The sequence below is a fragment of the Fringilla coelebs genome, assembly GCF_963513975.1.
Source record: "Fringilla coelebs genome assembly, chromosome: 5".
Classification (NCBI taxonomy): Eukaryota; Metazoa; Chordata; class Aves; order Passeriformes; family Fringillidae; genus Fringilla; species Fringilla coelebs.
The window spans coordinates 67,753,106-67,776,143 of record NC_140033.1 but is presented as its reverse complement, the minus strand read 5'-3'; the positions used below and the strand labels follow the sequence as shown (position 1 = coordinate 67,776,143).

At 48.7% G+C, this 23,038-nt stretch overlaps 1 protein-coding gene across 1 annotated transcript in view; it reads left to right on the top strand.

The window, feature by feature from the left end:
• CACNA2D4 (calcium voltage-gated channel auxiliary subunit alpha2delta 4) overlaps positions 1-23,038 on the top strand; it is a gene marked incomplete at both ends in the record, with an annotated part of 120,540 nt that overhangs the window by 82,067 nt on the left and 15,435 nt on the right. The window contains 4 exons of the mRNA XM_084205474.1: positions 15,248-15,309; positions 16,418-16,432; positions 18,830-18,874; positions 19,807-19,869. Of these exons, the coding sequence (XP_084061600.1) occupies positions 15,248-15,309; positions 16,418-16,432; positions 18,830-18,874; positions 19,807-19,869 (185 nt within the window). The remainder of the gene's footprint in view (positions 1-15,247; positions 15,310-16,417; positions 16,433-18,829; positions 18,875-19,806; positions 19,870-23,038) is intronic.

The following is a 23,038-nucleotide window of genomic DNA, read 5'->3' as shown; positions in this document are numbered from 1 at the left end:
TTATATGGGAATGTACACCACTGGGAAATATTAAAATTATCATCTTGATGAAAATTGCAAGCAGGTTCAGTACCTAGGCTAGCACATTTGCAAAGCTATTTAGATCATTTACCTAAATGCCAATGCACCAAACACCTCTCATAGTACAGAAACCAATTCAGTCTCCAGCCGCTGCAGCCCCCCACTCCCCAAACTGAGCTGGAGCCCTTTCTCTGCAGTTCCCACTGAAGGAGAAGCTGCAACAAATAGCTGTCCCCATTTGGTGCTTGCGCTCGACCTGACTGAGGAGACTTTCAGCCTCCCCCATAGAAACATCTCCATCCTAAATGCCGCCCCTGAAGTCTCCTGTCCCCGCCTGTCCATATGGAAAAGGAGGATGAAAAGCTGCAGGCACTTACCTGGAGGGCTTCTGCCTGCAGCCACTTCCACCCGACTCCCCGGACACTGCCCAATTACAGCCTCTTCCTTCCCTCTCCCTCCTTGACTTTCACTCCCCAGCAGCAGGCTTTCCGTGTGCTCTATTTAACTCCCTACAGCACTGGAATAAACGGCAGAGTTAAGCTGACAGCCACAGAGCCTTATCTGCCTGCTGGATAGCGCCAGTCGATCAGCTCCAAATCCTGTTGCCAAATGATCACGTCCTTGCTCTCAGCATCAGGGGCAGCCGCCTGCCATGCTCTGCCTTTCCCTCTTCCCCACCTTCACTCCATCTAACTTTGTCAGGGTTATAGATAGCTCTGTTCCTTGTGCTCTTGCCTTTTGGCTCTGTTTTGTAACACCCCATCTGTATCAGCTGGCTTCATTCCAATTAGGGGGGCTAAGCAATTAAAAAAAAAAAAAAACGAAAACCAGCTTCCTTGGGTGCTTTATGACACGGTTTCCCTCTGTGGTGTCCCCTCAGCCCCCACTCAGGCCATGCACTGGTGTCTCTCCCAGTGCTCTGTACAATTCATCCAGGCTGTCCCCAGGCAACGATGGGGGCCGAGGGCAGGGCAGGGCTGGCACACCCGGGCGTGAGGATGGGGACAGGGTCAGGGTCCACCCCTGGCTCCTTCTGCTCCAGCAGGGCAAGTCCAGCTCTTGCACTCATTTCTGGTACCTCACGGGCGCCTCTTTCCCTCAGGCAGCACCAAGGCTCAAGCAGAGAGTGCAGGGTGGGAGGAGCAGCCATGTATAAATAAGCCTTTTCCCTATGTTTAGAATTTATTACAGTGCATAGTGATTAACACCTGTTCAGGCTTTAATGTCAGTCTCCTGCACTGCAACATGCACTGAGATGGAGGAGCCTTGATAAACCCAAGATTATTTTAAAGCATGTCACATATATGCCACACTCCCCGCTCCATAGATAGCAGCCACCCTGTGTGCACTCATACACGTGTTTCCAAGACTTAAAAGCAGCTACCTTCATGTACAAATGCACAGTCACCAACCTAGCTTACATTTACAAATGTGTGCACGGAGCTGGGCTTGCACATGTTTCAGGGACTCTTCTGTAACCCATATTTATTAAGCTCCATGTCTTCCACAAAGCTGCCTGCTTCTCCTGGGCACACCATATGCCCAGATGACAGAGCAGTAGATTTGGAATACATAGAGGTTCTTGGCTGCTGAAAGGTGAAGGTCAATAAGCTTCTGCATTTATACATTGAAGAAGTATGTTCATGGAGAAATTTTAATTCCAAAGATCCAGAAAAAAAAACCAGTTTCTCCTACGCATCTACTGCCCATAAGAACATTATACCCTTAGTGATTAATATTCCACAGTCAGGAGAGAGCAAGGAGGCAGAGAGGATTTTTAAGTTTCTTTTTTAAAGGTTTCTTCTGACTTGTCTTGAATTCTGACTTAATTAGCAGTTTTCTTGTGGCCCAAGAGATGCCTTCTGCTCTGCAGAGCACCAGGCCAACTTCACAACTGCTGCCAGTGCAGCACTGGGAACGTGTAATCTTGGGGCAAATAGCACCTGCCCACACCTCCAGGCTCTCCAAAGCAGCGCCAGATGTGTCTGGCTGCTTTCAGCCTGACAGCCAGGGATTTTTCCAGCAGCCAGTACTCTGCCAGACCTAGGAGTGCTCCCTCTATGCCCCCAACTCAACAAGAGAGGCACCATGTCATCTGTTCTGAGCTTGCCTTGCATTGCTTGGGTTTGGGGGCTCAAGGCTGGTCAGCATTGCTGGAGCTCTGAGTGCTCTGAAGTCACCCAAGGGCTCCACAAACCAGGCATTTGTCTTTCTCATGGGCTTTCTAGATGGTTCCTTCTCCCTAGAGCAACATGTCAGCTGAATGCCCTGTTATCCATGGGGCACAGTGGCCAGAACTTTCTTCCATGTGCTTGGAGTTGAATGTCTTTCCACATTCTTGACAAAACAGGGTTGCCTGTGGGGCTGGTGATGGCCTTTTCCTATTACTGTTTCAAATAGGACAGCAAAAGACAACTTTTTTAGTTTCAGCTCAAAGCAACAAAATGAAATCATCCGTTTCTGGCCCGTGGGCTCCAGCGGCCAAAAATACACCAAGCTGAAGTGCCACTTGGACATTTGGCCTGCTGTCAGACTCTAGAGGACTCTCTAATGAGGATTCCCCTAATTAGATTGAGCAGGGAACTGGGGGATGCAGAGGGGATTGTAATGACTCCACAGCACTTGCCAGGGCCTGAAAACTCCAGCAGGCACTATTCCTGCCTTGTGCCTGCTCCTCTGTGCCCGGACACCAGTCGTGTTTGCAGTATCACCCCAAAGCTGTAGCTTTTGTGGGGAGGATCCCAAGGAGCATGCTGGAGGGGTGGGGAGGGTTTCAGTTTACTGTATCCACATGCTGACTTAGTAACTCTTCCCAATTCTGTGTCACCTTCTATCCAAAGCTTGCTATGTGCTCTGTGAATGGCTCTTACCATAGCTGTCAGGTGGTGTTATTTTGTGTTTAATGACCCCCAGAAGTAAGGCTGAGGTAAGAGCCAGTAGTGCTTCTGCTCTGGGTAGGTGGATAAATCTATCCCATTCTCCAGACAACAGCACTGAGGCTAGAGACACGGGGGACTGTGTCACTGGGATGAGACACTGTCAGAGACAGAGCCCAGCAACCTCTGTCTCTGATTATCTCTCCAAGTCCCTTGCACTAACCCTTGGATCATGGCTGAGGGATCAGACTCCGTTAACAGCTTGGCTTATGAGCACTGCCAGGGCATGTGGGTGACCTATATTACAGAAGGGTAGGTAGCAGAGACTGCAACAGATGCCAGCAATAAATTATCAGAAAGTATGCACAGACTTTCATCCCTCCCCCACACTCTCCTTCATGGCAAAGTCCCTTTCCCCTTTCCAATGTTGAATTGCTTTAGCCTTTATCAGAAAAGCAGCAGCATGAGGGAGGGCATGGAGGACACTTTAAGGAGATTATCTTCTTTCCTTCCCCTTTCCTTGTTGCTTTTGGGATTCATGTTTTATTGCTATCACCCCATAATGGAGAGGGACAGTGGTAGCCCCGCATTTAGTGACTAACACATGTTGTTCTGTGCATGTCCCTTCATCTGCCCTTGGTGGGGCAAGTGGCAGCAGAAACACATAATCTGTGTGGCCTGACTGCCACACCATAAGTGGCTTTAGATGGCATGGAGACCTCACCCATCCAGGTCCCCCAATAGACTTGCTAGCTGTGCAAATTTTTGATCCCAAAAGGTGACATTGTCTCAGTGGCAGCCCCTCTTTGTTGTCTCTTTGGAATGCAAAAACACTCAGAGGTGCCAGAGAAGCTCAGCAATGCTGTAGAAACATCCAGTGCGTTTCACTGCTCCAGTGAGTTTCCAAGCTGAGGAGCTGGGGGCTTTATTTGCAGCACTTGCTGATGTATTAACACATGTGTTCAAGATTCATTAGTGTTGTGCTGTCACAATCAATGGAAAGCACATTTTAAATTCATACAAGAAACCCAGCTGCAGAAGAAATAGTGCCCTCTGACTTGCAGTGATCAATCACAGCTAAGCAAAACACCTCATCCAGAAAGCTCTGTAAAGCAAGCAGAAAAAGTGTAAAACCCACTTGGTCTTGGAAAGGACTCTGCCACATTCCTGGCCTGATGTGAATAAAAACCTCACCCTTTGTGATATGAAAAGGTCAAAAAGCTTCTGATTTTTGGATTGGCAATGTAGGCACCTCTGAAATGTAAATGTGTTGATGGTAAAAAATGTTTCCTCCCCAGGGCCCTTCAAGAAAGATCAACTTTATCCCTGTTTTATGGAAGGGTAAACTATGATGCAGGTAAACCTGGCTGCTGATTTTGCCAGGCAGAAATTTCAGCTGCCTTGCTTTTGATACTTCATCATTAGTCCACATCAGTTCCCCACTCACTCAGGATTTTCAAAGCTGTCAAGTGCAGTGTTTGCACTTGGGGTTGTAAATGCTGTCCTGTCCTGCAGACAGTATTTGTAGGCCTTTTCAAAGCTACACAGAATAAAAGATTTTGGCCAGGTTTTCCCAAAGTTTCCTGACAGGCCCGTGGCAAAAACAGGAGAGAAGCCAGTTTTCTTGATTCCTTATTCCATATCTTAAGCAGAAAACGCTATTTGCATCCCAAGCCTCCCTGACCAATGCACAATAATGAGACTGGGAAATTCTGAAGAAGCTGGAAATAACCAAGGGCATAAAGCCCTCAGCAAATCCTCTGAGAAATACAGACCAGAGGAAGGGGAGACAGAGAGGGTAGCACTGCTGGGAAAGACCCAGATTGCTGTGGAGATGTGGAATTCCTTGGGAAGCTGTGGAAGCAGGTGGAGAGAACAGGATATCCAACCAGGAGTGACAGGAAAGTCCCAGCACAGTGAAAAGTGTGGCATATGGAGGAGGCCCAGAGCAGCAGCAGGAGGAGAGCTGAGGGGGCAGTTGACAGGAAGAAATCCAGCCATGTGTGTGCCAGCATCTTCTGCAAGTCTTACGGAACGCGACAGACCACGTGCATGTTTCCTCCCTGCAGAGCGGAGGCAGCTGAGAAGGGAAGCGGGTGAGGGAGTGGGAGAGGGGCTCAGAGGAGGGACACGTGAGCTGACTACCCAGTTTCCTCCTCTTTTTCTTGCCACAGGGTGATGTTTTTGTTCTTCTCACACTGTTGGCAAAAATTGGTAACCAAGTGAGATGTGGAGGGGGGTTCTACATGAAGGTTGAGATAACATTTTCTGATCCAGCCGGGAACAGTTGGCTGTGGGTGGTGGCTTGTCACCAGCCCTGCCAGTTCTAATCCAGATCCCAGTTTTTCTCATTCTCTCAGCTGTGGAGTGAAGAGCATTCCCTACAACTTTAATTTCCTGCAGGGGTTAATCCCATGGTAAGTGGTAGCTCAGGCCCTTAATCCTTTCGCTCAGTCCCTTGACAGAAGGACTGCAGCCACTCCTGCCCTGGCAGGTCTGAGGGAGGCACCCTTCTGCTCCCAGTTCCTCCTCTACACCCCACGAGCATCCTCCAGCTCACTGGCATTTAAAATGCCGCTCCCTGCTTCCTGGCAAGCCTACCCTGGGGGTGTGGGTGGGTGGTACAACCAGGAAAAGGTTGCAGCAGAGAAGACAGCTTGATGGGAGAATCCTGGTTCTGTGGTCCTCACTCCCATCACTACTGTGCTCACAGGTATTTTCTGCATTTCTTGGCTGGATGGGGCTCTGAATCCCAAAGTATTCTCTTTCTTCTTTTTATTTGGGTGATGTCCAAGAAGGAAGGTGTGTATGGGCCCACATTTGTGAAGGATTCTCTGAGGGGTCAGAAATTTTAACATGGCCCAGTACCTTCCCTGGGTCTCTTAGTTAGAGTCAAAGGATGCAGAAGATCTTTAAGAGGGAAGGTGCCAGCCTGTCTGAGATAAGAGATACATTTACACTCACAGAGTTGTAGATGGAGGTGCATCAATTTAGCAGCAAGACAGGAAAATGCAAGTTTTTAATCAATATAAGCTTTATCCCTGGAGCGCTAGGCCAGATTTCTGTTGCATGACCAGACTGCCAAATCAAGGGGCTTCCAGATCAATATCAAGAGACCCCTCTTACATCTTATGAGGGTCAAGGCACTTCAGCCATGAGCCTTTTCTCCTTGTGGTTTCTCATTCCAAAAATGAGGCAAGCTTTTGCAAGCCTTGGTGATCCCTTGCACACAAAATGCCCTACACTTGCTTGTTTCCCATCATTCATTTCTGCATTAGCCCAAAAACTGGTTTTGCTTTTATCACTGCCTGCATTTTGAAATACACCGGGCCCTCGAGCTCACTGGCCTTCCTTATTCTTGCCTCTTGTTACTCTTTCTTCTGGTGGAGAAGCCAGTGTGGTGAAGAACTGCTGCCACCAAGGCTGCTCCCCCTTTTCCTCACTCCCCTCATTGGCTGTGCTCCCCTGGGTGTCAGGCTCCCAAAATGAGCTGCAAGGGTCGTGGCTTGTCACTTTGGCTGCTGGAGCAGGAGGAGAGAGACAATGTAGAGAACACTGGGAAAATGGAAGAACTTAACTAAGGCTGTATCCTGGGCATGTCCAGCGGGGCAGGGACCATCCATGCCTGCACAGTGGTGGGGCAGAGCACAAGATGCAAGATGCTGGCAGTAAAAATCCTCTCAGCTCTTATCATAAGGGGATCAGCAACCCAGCATGCACATAGCTCCTGACAAACCTCCTGTGGAAAGGCTGACTCTCATCATTCCCACACAATGCATTTGTACTGGACTCTGAAGGAGACCTTTTTCTGCCTTAGTGAGTTGCAGAGATCTGCCTCACTTGGTTGCCACTGTGACACAAGGTTGTTGGTGCTGCCTGTAAGAACCTGGAGCTGTTCTGCTGCTCCATCACCTTCCCAGAGCATCCGAGAGGTGCAGCCCTACAAAGTCCACACAAACTGCATGGTATCTGGGCTGCTGCCTTCAGCTCCAGGGGTGCCTGCAGATCCCTGGGACACATTTATGCTTTTTACAAGCTGGGAACATTGCCCATAGTTCAACAAAATGTGGTGACAGCTCTAACAACCCAGAGCTCCAGCCAGGATCTTTGGATGCATCTGGGTTAGCACACAAATCACAGCCTCATGCTACAGAGCTTGCTGAGGCTGAGGAAGGTCTGCAAATTTGATGTGACTTTAGTTTTCTACAGGATTTGCAGCCACAGAAGAGATACCTTTATGGCAAAGTTGACATCCCATCAAAATCACTAGAAGTGGTGTGGAGAGCAGGGCCCACCTTCAGCCTCTCTAGCTCCACACAGGTACCTCACAGCAAAGTCACTTTGGGTAGCACTGGCACTAGGGAGTCTCACCAGGAGGGGAAAGGCAGCCCAAGAGATGAGTGCTGAGCCCAGTGGCCTTTAACAGCTCATCTCCAGTCTCAGGGTGAGGTCTTGCTTTTTTATCCCTTGTGTGAGAGCATGGTTCATGGGGAAGGAATCTTCCCAGCCTCCTTGAAGTGAGGAGGAGCGCAGTAGCAGGGCATGACTTCCAAGAAAAACTTCCAGTCCGTCAAGAAATTCTGACTTGTGTGGCTTTGCTATAAATTTAAGTCTCAGTCCTTCCTGTGATGGGCATGGGGCATTGCAGAGCGTAAATAACAGACAGTCTCTTGTATTCCCATTCATAAAAATATAATGAGGAAATGGTAATTTTCATTAAAAGAAGAAAAAAAATCACCATATGATAAAATAGGCTTGCAAAGCCAAGGCCTTAAATGTGAGCTTGCACTTGCCCAACCTTCATTCAGCCACTTGCATGGATGCAGCACAGCACTGCCTTTGCTTACCCAACAAAGTTCTATTTCTTTTTTTCACAGGACCCTCTCCCATACTCTGTGCAAAGGACACATGATAGTCAAGCTAACAATGAGGATGTTGTAATAAGTAAGGCTGTTTTTATATGGTCAGAATTTAATATTAAACCACAGTTTTGGCAGGAGGCCACAGTCTGTACATTCCTAATTTTGCGGGTGCCCAGCACGAGACCCTAGGGGCCATTTTGCAGAACTGCTGAATACTCACAGCTGTTTTCCAAAATGCTGGCAGCTTAGACAGCAAACTGGTACGATCTCAAGGACTCAATAGCACTGAGAGCCAAGAGGTCCCAGGCCCTTGTCCTGCACCTGCTGCTCCTTCCCTGTGTGGCTAAAAGGGGAAGTCTCTTTTCCCTTCAGAAGGGAAAAACCATTCTCTCTTGCCTCATCAGGAGCATAAATTCTCTATCATCAGCTACAAGGCAACTGTAGCTGCTAACATCTTCAGAACAGCACAAAACAATGAATAGTGATGTATTGCCTGCAGGGCTTGCTTGGCAGGCAGTAAACAAATAAAAGAGATGCACATTTTGCAGTACCCAGACAAAAAAAAAGAGCCCCCTGCTTCACTCCTTGAGCACCATGTCGCCAAGTACCCTGAATGAAGCAGCTTATGAAAATACAGTGTGTGATCCTACTAGTCAGGACTGTAACCCAGTGCAAGTGGCACACTGCCTCCAGTACCAGTATTTCCTAACTTTCAACTGCTTGTTTTTGAAATGTTAATAATATATTTCACATAATCCAACCCCTCAGAGATGAAGCAACTTTTCCTTCCCTGTCTTGAGTCTGGAATTGAACTAGTTTATAGAAAAAAATGCCCATCCTCTTGCTGTTATCATCCCGTCAATCACAGAAAGCTTTTTTGTGAGCCAGCATTTTGGTAAAGCCGCAGCAGGAATAGGGTATTTGTGACAAGGTATTTCCCTGCAGCAGGAGGAACATCCCAGAACTCCCACTCCTGCTTCTTTCCAGGGAGGACTGAGTGTGTGTCATGGTGTAGCATGCTGAGGCATTACCCAGCTGGCCGGGGCATCCCAGTATGGTCATCTGAGCTATGGTCTGAGCCACCCAGGACTGGGACAGTTGTCAAGCAGTGTAAGCAGCTGCTTTTAACCAAACATGGCAAGTGAAGGAAACTGCCTGCTCTGTCTTTTGACTCAGCAACAGGCAAAAGTCACGGAAGAACTACCCAGAAATGCCCTCCCACAGGCTTGAGCCTCTCCCAGTCCTGTTCCAGGCTCTGCTGCTCCCTGAATGCTTCTGTCCAGGTATCCTTGTGGCCCCATGCTGACCCTCCCACCCCTACTGACACACAGCTCTGCCTTCATCAGGCTTCTGTGGTGCAGAAAAGCCTAGAAAATCCTTTCTGCATCAGGCTTAAAAAAAAAGCCAGAGGAAGGGCAGGAAGCTGGAGTGACTCTTAAAGATGTCTGAGCTGAGAGTGCACCTTGCTAGCATGTGACATTCACTTTGCTGGATGAAGGGGGCAAGCTATGATCTGGTATAAAAATTACATAAGAAGGCTTCCTCCCTTTCTCTTTGCAAACAGCCCCTTTGCTCAGGATTTACCATAATTCCTCCAAGTGGACAGGATGCACTAACAGAGGCAGCACTGATGTCTGACAGGGAGACAACTCCCGCAAGCCTTTCTCTCATGTGGAATAATTCCCTTGCAAATGTTGTTTGCCCACAGCAGTTAGAGGAAAATCCACCCCCACTCCCCCCCAACAGATCTGAGCCACAAAGCTCAGAAGAAAAATGGTCTGCAGTTCTGGAAAGGCTCCCTTCTCCTCACTGCTAGGAAGGTCCCTTGCTTTGGGACAAGTTGCTGTCTGTGTTTAAGGGTTCCCCTGTCTTTTAAGGGTTTCCTTCTCCTGCAATAGCAGCAGCTCTGGTCCTTCCCCAAATGAGATCTGAATTTCTCTCTCCACCCTTGAGTGGCAGGTCAGACTCTTGCAGCAGAGCAGCGCTGTATCCTGCCCACTGCCATTCCCAGGGCTGTGCTGGATGTGGCACATTCAGGTTACCTGATGGTCCACGTGGTGGGCCTGGGGCCCAGCTCGGTCATGGCCTGGTTGAAGCAACAGCTTCAAACACCCTCTCTCCCCAAATCAGGAGAGCTCCAGTTTAACATGTCACTCTTAATTAGCAGAAGATGCAGGGACAGTAATAAACTGGTCAGGCAGAGGGAGGAGGAGGGGGCAGAATGTCCTGTTTGGGATGTGTGTGTGTGTGCACGTGTCTGTGCATGTGTATGTATGCACACACACACACAGACAGGCTAACACTTACATATATATGCTCCTGTCCACAGTGTGCTTCGCCTCGGCTCATTGGGACCTCATTGTCACTCTTTCCTCCCAGCCAGGGCTGGAAAAGGCTGGGAAGCTTCTTTGTGCTGTGTTTCACCCACCCCCCTCAGTGCTGTGCCTTCCACCCAAAAGTTCAGAAATCACAGGCTCAGCCTGTGGAGATGCTGAAAGCAACTCAGGACTTATTTTTGGATCTACTTGTGATTTGGCATCCTTCACTTCATGTCCTGTGGTCATGTCCGTGAGCACACACCCCCACACACTTATACACGTACACCCCCCCCCCATTCCTAAAGCTGTGCACTGAGTGCTGAACCTCTTCGATTTTGGTCCATACTTCTCCATTTTAGATTGTTCTTACTGACACAGCTGAGTCCAAAACGATAGCCAGCAAAGCCATCACAAGTCAGGAGAGTGGCACCTCTCATGCTGACCCCTCTGAGAGCCCCGGGGAGTGGACAAAAGTCGGGGCTCACCAGGAGCTGCCCGGTACGGGGTGACCCCAGCACCGAGTTCTCAGCCTCAAAGCCACACCGGAGCCGCCTGTGGTGCAAGGAAAGCTGCCGGTGCTGTTCTCAGCTGGGAGAAGTTGCTCCCTGCTGCCTGCACTGAAACTGGACTGGAAGCAGTAGGAGCAACCTCTGCAGCAGGTTTGCCGTTCCGCTGTAGGGCAGAAATCGCTGCCCGTCAGTCTCGCACAAGGGAGCCTTTGCGCTGAGCTGCCCGGCGCGCAGTGCTGCCCTGCCTGCCGCCCCCTCCCCGGGAAAGCCGCTGCCTGGGGCAGCTCCACTCGCCTCGCTTCGCCGGGGATGGGGGAAAATGCAAAAAGGAAACGTCTTTACTTACCTCTCTCAGGCTGGAATGGACCCTCCTGTGAGAATGGCAGCTGTCCCAGCTCTCTGAACCCGGTACAATCCCAAAGCGAATCCAGCAGAAAGTGCCTCTGTTCTGGACCCTAGCTGGCAGGAGCCCTCCCTAGCCAGCCGCTGGCCTCGCGTGGAGGGCAGGGGAGCCGCACAGCGAGATGACAGCGTGGGAAAGGAACTGTAATCCTCCGTAAATAATAAATAGGGGGAGAGAGAAAGAGAGAGAGAGAGGCGGGAGAGGGAGCGACTGTGCGCGGTGAAGTGACAGCTGGGGGTACATCTGCGATGGCAGCAGCACACGCACAGGAACGCTCACAGACAGTGCAGAGGAGTCACCCCGCCAGGCAGGCAGGATCTGCTCCCAAACACCCAGAGGAAGGAGCTCGGGAGGTTTTCATTCCTCTCAGTGCATCCTGGAGAAAGGGCTGTTGCTGTCAGTCCCTCTCTCTCCTTCATCCCGCCCTTGCTGCCATCCCTCTCCGGGTGCCAGGGGCTCGAGGAGGGGTGAGGAGATGCCAGGGCAGGAGGAGCTCCCCACAGCCCCTGAGGAGGTAGATTGGTCAGGCACAGGTTACAAGAGAAAGCACCGAGCTGAACAGTTCCTCCCCTCCCTCCATCTCTCCCCTGCTACGGCTTGATGATAATAAGCTCAGAGAGAAAGGCATCAGGATGAAAAGGGACAAGCCCTGGCTTTTGTACAGGAGCGAGGCAAGGGGCTGCAGCGATGGGGACACAGCAGGGGAGAACCCGGTGGACTCGGGAGAAAGGCACCCCCTTCCCACCCCCCTTCCAGTGCTCCAGAGACAACTGGTGGGGAGGCAGTGCATCCAAGAGGGAGATGACTGAGAGGTGCCCACGGTGGGCAGCACAGCCCTGTGTCTGTTTCTTTGGGGATTCAGGGAAAACTTGAGGCGTGCTGTTAGGGGGTAGTTGGGATGAGGGGAATGGGTGAAAGATCCACAGTTTGTTCCCCTGAACTTTGGGTGCAGCAGAGTGTGTTCAGCTATAGGTGCATGCGTCAGGTGCTGTGACATCCATCGGTGACAGGCATTCCCTGCCCTCCCTGACATTGCCTGCTGGTGCAGGGATGCAGTAAGCAGCCAAATCCAGCCCACTACCACCATTGGGATTTCCTCTGTGCTCTCCCAAGGGCCACTGTAGCCTTCCCCCCCAAAATCAGCCCCCTATCTTGCCTTCCTCCATGTTGATGAGGACTTCAGTAGCTCACATTTGCAAGAATTACTGTTTTGTTGATCTATTTAAACTGCCCCTTCTATCAGGTCCAGTGTCATAAAACAGGCTGATTTGGGCTTTTTGTTCATTTTAATGAGTCTGGAAGTTATCTTTTGAAGTGAAATTTTTAGAGGACTCAAAGAAAAATTTCAAGTTACTAACTCAAGAGGGAAAATAAGAATATTTCAGAAATAGGGACTAGAAAATGCAAATGGATGGTACAGGCACGGCTGTTCTGCTGTTCTGGTACCTTCCACTTGAATCACAGGTTTTATGTAACAATTTGACCAGCTACCATGAAAACAGGTTGTGAATGGCAAGGTAAACCTTGGTAAGCACTCTGCAGGATGCAGTCCTGAGACTTTGTTTTGACTTTTTATTGTGCAGCAAGTCCAAGAATTAAATCTTGGGGAGAGCTCCTTATGTGAACAACATATGGATGATCAAAGAGAGAAGCCAGAGACTGCAGACAGAAAGAGGGGCAAGCAGAGGATGAGCTAATGAAGCAGGCATGCTCAGCAGAGGCATGAACAGGTGGAGGGGAAGGCTCTTCTCTCCACGGTGAACAGCAGTGCGCAGCTCCAGGGAAGGCCCACTGCAGCCATGGCTTTGCAGGCAGCGTGGGGAGTGGCAGCTTTGGGTACCATGCCAACACAGTGATGCCTACCTGTGCCAGGTGTTCAGCACTGCTTGTCCTTGTGCTGTATTGCATTGCTGGGCTGCTGCAGTGGCACAATGCATATGAGTAGGAATAAAACTGTTAGCCATGGTCTCTCTGGGGACTCTGCAGTGGCCACTCATCATTTCATGGACTTCAGATCTTCCTGCTGATGCAGTGTACGCTTTGGCAACAGAGCAAAAGGACTCATTAACAATCAGTTGTTCTTTGGAACAAGCACAGAGGAGTTTATTCCAGTTTTTTCCCTCTCACTTGAGCTATAGCATCATCCTTATCTCAGACTGGATCACTGCTTTCCTTCTTTCTCCTTGACCTCACCAACAGTGTGAAGGCACACAGGTGACTATTTGTTACTAGCACTGAGGGGGGGTTTCATTGTGGCCTGCTTCTCCTCAGCTCCCAGGTCTTACTCAGGTCACCCAAATGTGTGAAAGTTCCTCACAGTTCTTGCCAGTAGCTGCCACTTTCTGTCCCTGCCACTGGCCACCAGTCTGACCTCCTCAGGTTTTCTTCTCCATCATGTTGCAGGCAGCTCTGTCCAGGCTGGGTATGTGCTGCTTATGCCTCCTGGGCAGAAGCAAGGATTTACAACCAGGGACTAAAACCTCTCTGAAGAACAATTTGAGGCCAAGTGGCTAAGTCTGCATTGCAACGTTAGTTATGTAGGTATCAGCTCCTCTTCAAGTCTTATGAAAACTGTATGTCCTGGTAATACTCAGTCCCATTGATGTGATCTGCTGTGATAAGGGGAAGGACTCATTCTTGAGATGGTTTGAAAGGATGAATTTATTTAAAGCTACATACCAAATTGGGTGCGTGGGCCTCATGGGACTCAGCAGCAACAGCACCGCTTGCCTGCTGTCATGGCCTGTCAGTTTGTCAGCAGGGGCACCAAGCCAAACCATGCCTGCCACAGCCTCCCTGAAGCTGGGGAATCTTCACTCAGGCCAGACTCAGCCCTGTCCTTCCTCCTTTGTTTGCATTCTTTGTCCTATCTGGTTTGTGCTCTGTGAGGCTTAGGGCAGTGCAGCTCTACAGAATCATTCCTTTCCCCCACAGACAGGCAGTCAGATTCAGTTTACAGCAGGGAGAGCTGGATGAGAAATGTGCCTGTGATATATGGGATTTGTAAGATGTACCAGCAGTAGGAATGTGACAAGGACACAGGTATAAAACACACAGCTGATGCCAAGTGCTAGGGTCTCTGTACATGAGGCAAGAAAATATACCATTGCATACTCCAGTTTTAATTCATACCCATTTGAATTAGAGCATCAGATCATACTGTTAGCTTAAAAGCACCCACACAGCATGATTCAGATTTAAAGGATCTGTTCCCCCCTTTGAAGCTCCTTTTAATTCAGAGGAAATCTGTACAACAGCAATACTTCATCCTCCTGATATTGGTGGTTGTGAAAAAGGCCCTAGATCTCCCTCCCTGTATTTCTTTTTCTCCCTCACTTGCACTTTATATTCTATTTCAAGGTCCTGCTTGAGGCTGTAATTCCTTCAGAGCTCTTGGATTCAACTAGTTGACACACAGCCCAGTTGTTCCCCATCACCACGCCAGGCTGTGCACGACTGCACTGGTTATTGTGTGTGCTTGTAGCAGCCTACCCAGGGACAGCCAGCTTGTCCTGTCAGGGAGACCCTGCACCGTTCCTTCTCCTCTGTAACTATGCCTTAATTCAGGGGCATGATGCTAGGAATAGAAGGGAAATTAAGCCAGGAAATTAGGACACACTTCATTAAGAAACACACATACACACAGAGTTCTGCTTAGCCCACCGTGCACTAGGCTGGGACCAGGTAACAAATCACTATTCATAATCGACTTCCTGTCAAGTGGCATTCATTATTCTGTGCTTTTGTAGTGGCTTAGGAAAAACCTAAATCTCTGTGGTTCCCCCTTGAGACAGGTGGGTTTTCAAATTAATCCCTTCCTCACTGGCCTACTTTATTTCTGATTGATGCTGTGTGGTATAAGAGTTGAGGCTGAAGTGATCACAAACTTCCGTTCTGGCCAAGCAAATCTGAAAAAGACAAAGGCAAAAGCTCATGCCACCCTGGGGGGGCTTTTGGGGGATTTCTTTTTTTTTTTTGGTGGTATTGTTGTTGATCTGTTTGTAGCTTCATAGTGTTTAGTGTGAGGGAAATCTCAGTACCTTGGTACAGTCAGTGTGTCCCCTTTTCCTCTCCCTTGTTAAACCTCTGACTCTCACTTGGCAGTCTGACTCAGCGCTTACCATTCGCACTTGGAGGCAGGTTGCAGTTGTGATTTCCATCCCATCACCTTGGGCAAATATTTACTCCTCTTTTCCCAACTTGTATTTGTCTTTAATGCTCCTCTTTTGATCCTCCCCTCGTTTTTTGTTCCCTGCAGCGGTGGGTGTGCAAATAAAGCTGGATTTGCTCCAACGCAAGTTTTGGATGGCCATGCAACAGGTAGGAGCATCAGCAATCGTGCAGAGACACAATTTAGTGCTCTTTGTCAGCAAGGTCAATGCTATGTTACATCACATATGATGGCATTTTAATGAGGGCTTTTGTGGAATTCATATTAAGAGATTTATGAAGTAGATTAGTTTGAAGTCACACATTTCTGTAATCCTTTGACAGCACTAATGCTGTGTGAGCCATGAGTCTGTTCTGCAGATGCTGTGGTGACAGTGTCAGCATCTTGGCCTGGCATTAGCTGGGCTGCATGTGACACATTTAATTGTGGAAATATGCTTGTGCTCATGCAGCCTTTCAGAAAACTCATGGAAATCTGCAATTTTGGGGACACAGAAAAAAAATCTACTGCCTTCTCTTATCATCTTGATGATGATAACAAAACGCTACCAGTTTGCCAAAATAAAAATTATTTGCTCCAGGGATAAGCTTTTGATTGTTGTCCTAATATTAGATACTCTCTGAACTGAAGGAAGTGGAATAATTAAAACAACTCCCCTGGTCTGGGGAGCAAGACAAATGAAACACCTTTCCCTCATCACCCAGGGGCTTTCTTCCCAGGCTTTGCTTTCAGGGAGGGGTGCTGGAGGGGTGAGCATGACAGGACTGTAGCAGCACACAGCAAAAGCAGCTCTCTGCTGTCAGGAGAGGGAACTGTCATCAGACAGGGATGACAGAGAAGGTAGGAGGGCAGGAAGCTGCTCTGTGGTGACAGGAGCATCCTCACAGGTGGGGATCACATAAACCTAACCTGAGCTAAAAAGATCTCTGCAAAGCACATGAGTGCATCCTGAAACAGCAACAGAGAGCTTCATTTTAAACACCCTGCTCAGGGCCATTCCCAGGCAGCTCTCACACAAACAAGTCCTCATGGATGTTAAGTAAAGCTGGGAGGCATTTTGAAAGCAGGTGAAGGAGGCCTGTGTGCCAAGTGGCTGTGAGCTGTGGCCCTGGTAGGTGCTGGTGTGAAAAAAGGCTCCATGTGCTTTCCCAGGATGTGAGCACCATTGGACAGAGGAAAGACTAACAGATTTTGTTTTCTCTCTCTCCTGCCTCACTGATGCCATGCTGCTCTGGATGTCCACGCTCTGCCTCCCAGCCCAATGACACTGATGTAAGTGGACAAAAGCTGGGGACAGGGAGGCATCCTGGCATGCCTGGCTTGGCTTCCTAATTGTGTCATTTGTGTGCCAGCATATCATAGGCACTGTCCCTTGTCTGTAGTCTCTGGAGAGGGTCCAAACCTGTCACAGGCTGTGTTTGTCTTCACAGTAATTAAGTGTCTTTGGCAAAGCTCAGAGTGCTCTGGGTCACAGAGACCTGACCAGCAGCAGGAGGATGCTGTGAGGTAGGCTGGTCTCTGAGGAGGGAGCTGTGCCCATGAAGCAGCAGATGTCATCTCAGAAAAACCAGGGAGCACAGGCTCAGTTCTGCCCCCTCTCAGGGGCTCCCTGCAAGCTGCCACTGCTCTCAAAGCAGGGTCCTGGCTGTGGTGCTGCTGCTGTATGGCCAGCCCAGCACCAGGCACTGCTGGAACTTCTCCATGTCTGGAAGTGCAGTGGCAGTGAGACTCAGCCCTCACACTGATGAGGAAGACATGTGAGACACGAGCCCTTCCTGTGGAAAACCACTGTGGTTCACCTGGGTTTCTGTTCTGGTATCTGAACCCTGGACTCTGTATTTGTTATCCCCCAAGGCCATAACTGTGGTTTGTTGTGACCATGTTTCTCTGCTGACCAAAGGAAAGAACCTGCCAGGGTGAAGCACAAAGTGACCTCTAGGAATACATCCAGGGAAATAAAACAACCACGTGTTGCTTTGTGGTGAGGCAGGGGTGAGATGGTGCTTGCAACTGTGGATTAAGGAATTTTTTTTTTAAACCATCATCCCTAGAGTCTCAAAAAGCCAGCTGGATTCAGAGTGTGAACATGTGATATTGCAAAGCTGTGGGACTTGGAACAAACTCAGGCATCTCCAAACCTCCTCTGAAGTTGAACAGAGGGACAGAAAACCAGTTTTGTTCTGCAAAACTCAAGGGGAGAAACAGATTCTAACTGAAAGTTATGGTCTTGTTGTGGTCTGGAATGGCCAATTTACCTCTTGTTACTGAGAATCACCCAGAAAGGGGGTTGGATTTTATGTCTAAGGGTTTTGAAAAAATGGTGGGTAGCTGGCTGAGAGCAGACAGGCTATGTGCTATGTCAGTGTCCTTCCCCGACCCCAGAAAACCTCTGGCAGGAAGGGGACTCCATGCACAGAAAAGGCAACACTGTGTCAGCTTTCTTCCCTCTGCTACTGGAGAAAATAGAATTAAAAAATAACACAAAGAGACAGACACATGCAGCCACGGCAAACTCTGAACAATTATGAAATCAATAAGCACCTGAAGGGCTTTGTTACTCACCACTTAACCCCTCGTGTGCCCACCCAGTTCAGTGTTGTGAAAACACATGTCAAGTCCGCTACGCAGAAATTCTAAATGAAAGAAGTGGATGGTGCCTTGGGCTACATGTGCACCATTCACATCCTATTTTATCATTAGCTATCTGGAGAATAAAGAAACCAACAGCAACAACAACAAAAAAAATCCCTGCCTGAGAAGAACCCTGATCTAAAATACCATGCTATGTTTTTAGTCCAGATACTAACAGATGCTGAAATGCATGCTGGTTTCTCCCTGGTGCACAATAACCTTTGCTTTTGCCCTTTCTTTACAAGTGCCTCCTCTGCTTGGAGAGCACAGGTCCTGCAGGGAGGCAGGTGCAGGATCTGAGCCCTCAGGAGAGGGGATATTGCTCATAGAGGCAGGGAGCTGGAGTGGCTGACCTGGGGGTGGTACTTGTGTGTGCTGCTGGTGGAGATGCCAGCTGAATTGCAGAGCTGTCTGGGATACTGTTCTGCAAACCTTTAGCCCAGCAGTCCCAAGGGGGAGACAGTAAGATGAGCTCATGCCATGTGCTGAGGGATACACTCAGTGCAGGGGGCTCTGGGTGCCGCTGCAGGTTGAGCTCTGGGTGCCTCAGGCAAGAGGCTGTGACCTGGCACTGACCCTTTGCACAACAAAGGGCACCACGGGGACATGTGGGACAGCCAGGTGTCCAGCCACCTGGAGACACAGCAGGAGCAGATGTCCCATCAGGATGACCCCAGATGGGTCCTCCCATGTGAGAGTACAAAAGCCCAGTTTCCTTTATTTGGGGCCCCTTCCCAGAGGCATGAGCTTGAGCTCTTTTTGCGTTGCTGCACCATTAATAAATTGCTTTAAGGTTCTGGATGTCTGAGAGCCTGCTATGGGAAAGTTGAACAAGTAAGGAAAACTTGTCTGGCTGTGTGAGTGTGGGGTGTATGGGGGGGGAGTCAGAGACCTGTGGGGTCACTGCAGCTGCTGCTGCCTCAGTCCCAGCAGTGAAAGCCTCTGGTGATGGGGGAGTGACTGCCAGAGCAGCTCCTGCATGGTCAGACTGGGAAATTTCCTTCACACCATGGTCAATTCTCTGCTTTCCCTTTGCAGTGCCGTGGCTTTGATGGTGCCTGTCCACTCAGCTGTCAGGATGATGTAAGTTGCCTCAGTTTCTTCTCTGTACCTGTGATGGGTGTGATTGACCACCTGCTCCATGGAGATCTCTGTCTCCCCAAAAAAGGCAGTGCCTGTTTGTCTCCTCACAAGAGATTGCACAGCTGGAGGGCAGGACCTCATAGTAGTGAGACAAATCTGCAGTTTAGGTCTTCCCCCACAGCTGGGCCAGGGCAGAAACATTGGGATTCCAGCCAGTGAAAGTCCATCTCCTTTAAATCTGTCTCCCTGGCATCCAGATCTTCAAAAAAAGTGGCTGGCAGTGTGACATGCATGCTGGACACCTCTCTTTGTGTTTATGCCACTGCTTCAGCCTTGGTATCAGGAATATGTGAGACAGGAGCTCCTCTGCCCTGAAAAGTGAGATCACCAGAGATTTTTTTTTGTTGTGTGTTCATGTAGGATTTTCTCTGCTTCCTAGTTTTCCCTGCAGGCTGCAGGGAAGGGTTTTCATCTAAACTCTGTGCCTCTATTTCCTGCTTTGCAAAATAAAAGTAGATCAGCACTGATACTCAGTGGTGGGGAGAGGTTTATTTTGTGATTGGTTATAAAACTCTGAAATCTGAAGATGGAAAGCATGAGATGCAATATTACTAAAGAGAAGTGCACTACAAATGTCCTGTCTCTTCCTGAAGGATGCCTTGCCTTAAGTGTGGCTCACAGCCTGCCAGGCCTGCACAGAGCCCCAGCTAGAGACAATCTCTGTCACACCTCATGGACTCAATACCTCAGAATGGAGGCAGGGAGGGAAAAGAATTGTGGAAAACTCGTGGTAGCTGAGCTGTGGGGCTTGGTGTGGAAATGGTGTGGAAAGGCTGTTGGCATCATCACAAACCCACACTGCTCCATCCTGAACACAAACAGGGGAAAAGCCATAAAAGCCATCTTTAATTGCTTCTATTCCATCTCTGCAGATTCTGAACTGCTTCCTCATTGACAACAATGGCTTTATACTTGTTTCCAAAATACCTGAAGAGGTAAGAGAGCATCAGAGAAGGAAGAGAATGGGGTTTGCTTGTTCCTGAATAACCCACCAGAGCTGGTTAAAACAAATGAAGCTGAATTGTGTAATAAGGGTGGCTGTGGTGTAATTAAATTCAACTGCACAGTGAGGGGGAAGGCTCCCAGCAGAGTGACAGCACATCCTAGGTGAGGAAGGAGTTTGCAGTGATAAGGAAGGAACTAGTCAAAATATCTTTTGATCAGAAGAAAGGAAATTAGACTCCGTTCCCTTGGCACAGATGCTATTGAAAGATCATCTGAGGGAAGGGAAGGGAAGGGAAGGGAAGGGAAGGGAAGGGAAGGGAAGGGAAGGGAAGGGAAGGGAAGGGAAGGGAAGGGAAGGGAAGGGAAGGGAAGGGAAGGGAAGGGAAGGGAAGGGAAGGGAAGGGAAGGGAAGGGAAGGGAAGGGAAGGGAAGGGAAGGGAAGGGAAGGGAAGGGAAGGGAAGGGAAGGGAAGGGAAGGGAAGGGAAGGGAAGGGAAGGGAAGGGAAGGGAAGGGAAGGGAAGGGAAGGGAAGGGAAGGGAAGGGAAGGGAAGGGAAGGGAAGGGAAGGGAGCAGCACTTTTGAGTGCTTCTGAAGTCAAAGCAGGTGTTCTTCAGGAAAGGAAACTGAGGGGATGGTAAGAGCAAAATGCTAAAGGCAAAATATTAAGACAAAATAATTTAAGTAAATTGGAGACAGGAACACACCTATAGAATTGGAGAATTTACTGGACTTGCAGAGGTGAAAGGAGCAAGGGAAAAGGCTCAGAATAAAAATAAAAATAAGGTCTGTGGTTCCACAGCCATTTCTAGGGAGCTGAAGGGATGCAAGTTTGATGTGACATCCTGTGCAGCTGGATAAAGTCAATATTACCAGCCACTGCATGGTTGAGCTACACTTTTCTGTTCTCTGATAAATTCACCACAGAGCTTCTTCTTTCAAAATAATTAAACCCCATAGTTCTGGATATCAGAAAGTAATATGTGGGAACAGTCTCATAAGCTACAAAGCAATAAGTCAATAATAAGAGTGGGCTTAGAGAAGAAGTGGGAAATGAAGGGGTTTTGTTACTGACAGAATTGTGGAGTTTCATTAAAATTGCCATTGTAGTGGAGTTAACAAATGCAGTTTGGGCATTTCCAAAAGGCAGCAGATCCACTCCTAGAAATTGCTTTCTTCAAGATGTGACGAACTGGTTGAAATGGAAATTAAGGTAACAGAATTCCTGGTGGATGTGATTGGCACAAGCAGCATAGGTTTCAGAAGGAAGAAAACTTATCAGCTATAGTTCTTTGAAAGCCTGACAAAATCAGGAGATAAGGGAGACTAGATAACCTATTGAATTTCAGTTCTCCTCAGCCTTGAACAGAGTCCCTTACAAGAACCTGGTGAAACAGTAAAGCATGAAGTAGTGACATTGATCTCAAAGTAGCTGGGACAGAAGAGAAAGAAGAAGAATTTTTAGATGGTAATGCAAATGGAAAACATCAGCTATATGAGTCCCATGGTTTTCCACCTGGAATTGGGTTGGTTAGCATGTTCAGAATGGGCTGGCAAAAGAGCAAGGTGAGACTGTGCATTCTGCAGGCACAGCACAGTGAGTTCAGAGAGGCTGAGATGAGACTCTGAGAGTCACAGAGCAAACCTAATAGCAACACAGAGGCACCAGGGGCATAAAGACAGATACCAAAGGGAGCTTATTGCAAGGGATAACCAACCTCTTTTCTGTAAGAAAGTGAAAAGTGCCCTACCCAGCACACTGATCAGTCTGGTAGAAGTGTCCCTTCAATGATGTGGTGTGCAAAAAACAAAGCAAATAGAACTTGAAGACTAAGGGAGGGAAATGCTGTAGAAGTTGCATTGGCTCCCCCCTCTAGGTGGCCAGGCCCTACTAAGTTTTTAGGATGGGCTGGTGGTCTTAGGAATTGCTGTTTTCTCCTTTGACACCCATGGCATTTTCAAAGACACTTCACTGACTCCTATGACATGTGTCCATCAGCTACATCCTTTAGCTACCATGTCACCTGTGTGTCCTCAGCACTGCCCTCCTGGGCTCTGCCTTGGTACTTTTTCCTGCATCTTATGGAAATTAGGTTTTTCCAAAGATCATCTCTGAAAGATCTGATTAGCAGAAACATGGCATTATAGTGGATTTGGGTAAACTATAAACATTATCCACATGCCTCCAAGATCAGGCATTTTGGCAATCATCAGAGCTGTCCTCCTCCAGCTTTTACCTTCCCTGACTTCAGAGAGTTCACCACTACTTTTTTTTTTTTTTTATTTTATCCTGTTCCAGTTACTGGTTTTATTTCCTGGTGACACAATGAGTCTCAACACCATTAAACCCTACAGGGAATTCAAGAGAGCACTAAATCAATGCCTTGGGTTTCCTAGATGCTAACTGGATGTTGCTTCATGGGATCACTTGCTGCTGTGTGGCCTTCCCTGTCCCATCCTGTAGTCTTTCCTTAAGACATCCATTTAAAACTGCCCAGAAAAATCCTGTACCTGGGTTTTTGTGGGTATTTGGCTTTTCTGCCTGCGAGAGCTGCCTGCTCTCTGCACCTCCTTCCCTAGGTGACCACACTGGAAATCAGAGCAGCTTCCCACAGGAATGGGGTGAGGACAGTGTGGCTCAGGCTCTGCTTTCCTCTGCCCTTGGGATGGGGAATCAGGGTGAGGGATTGGCTCTAATAACCTCTGTATGAAGGCAGCAGGAAGCTTACTGGCAGTTGGAAACCACCATGGAAAAGGGACTCAGGATTTTAATGAGTGACAAGTTGGAAGCTCCCTGCAGGATTACTTGGGGAAGAATGGGTAATCTCTTAATTCGAGCTAATCTCTCCATCCAGTCTCATCCCAGAGGGAGCAAAGAGTTAAAACACAGAGCCAGGAGAAGGGAGTGAGTGAGGACCAGGTGCTCTGGGAGGAAGGGAAAATAAGTGGCAGGGTCAGGCTGTGCTGCAGGGAGGGCTGCTCTGCTTTTTCTGTCATGTTTGCAGCTGTGGCCCCACAGCCACCCCTGAATTTTTAGCTGCTTCTCACTGCCAGTCATAGGCACAGCTGTGGATCCCAGGTCTTGAGCTCCCTCCGCCTGCTGCATCCAGATGTTCCCTCTCTCACTAAATCTCTTTTTCTAGCATTGCTGCCTTCTGCCT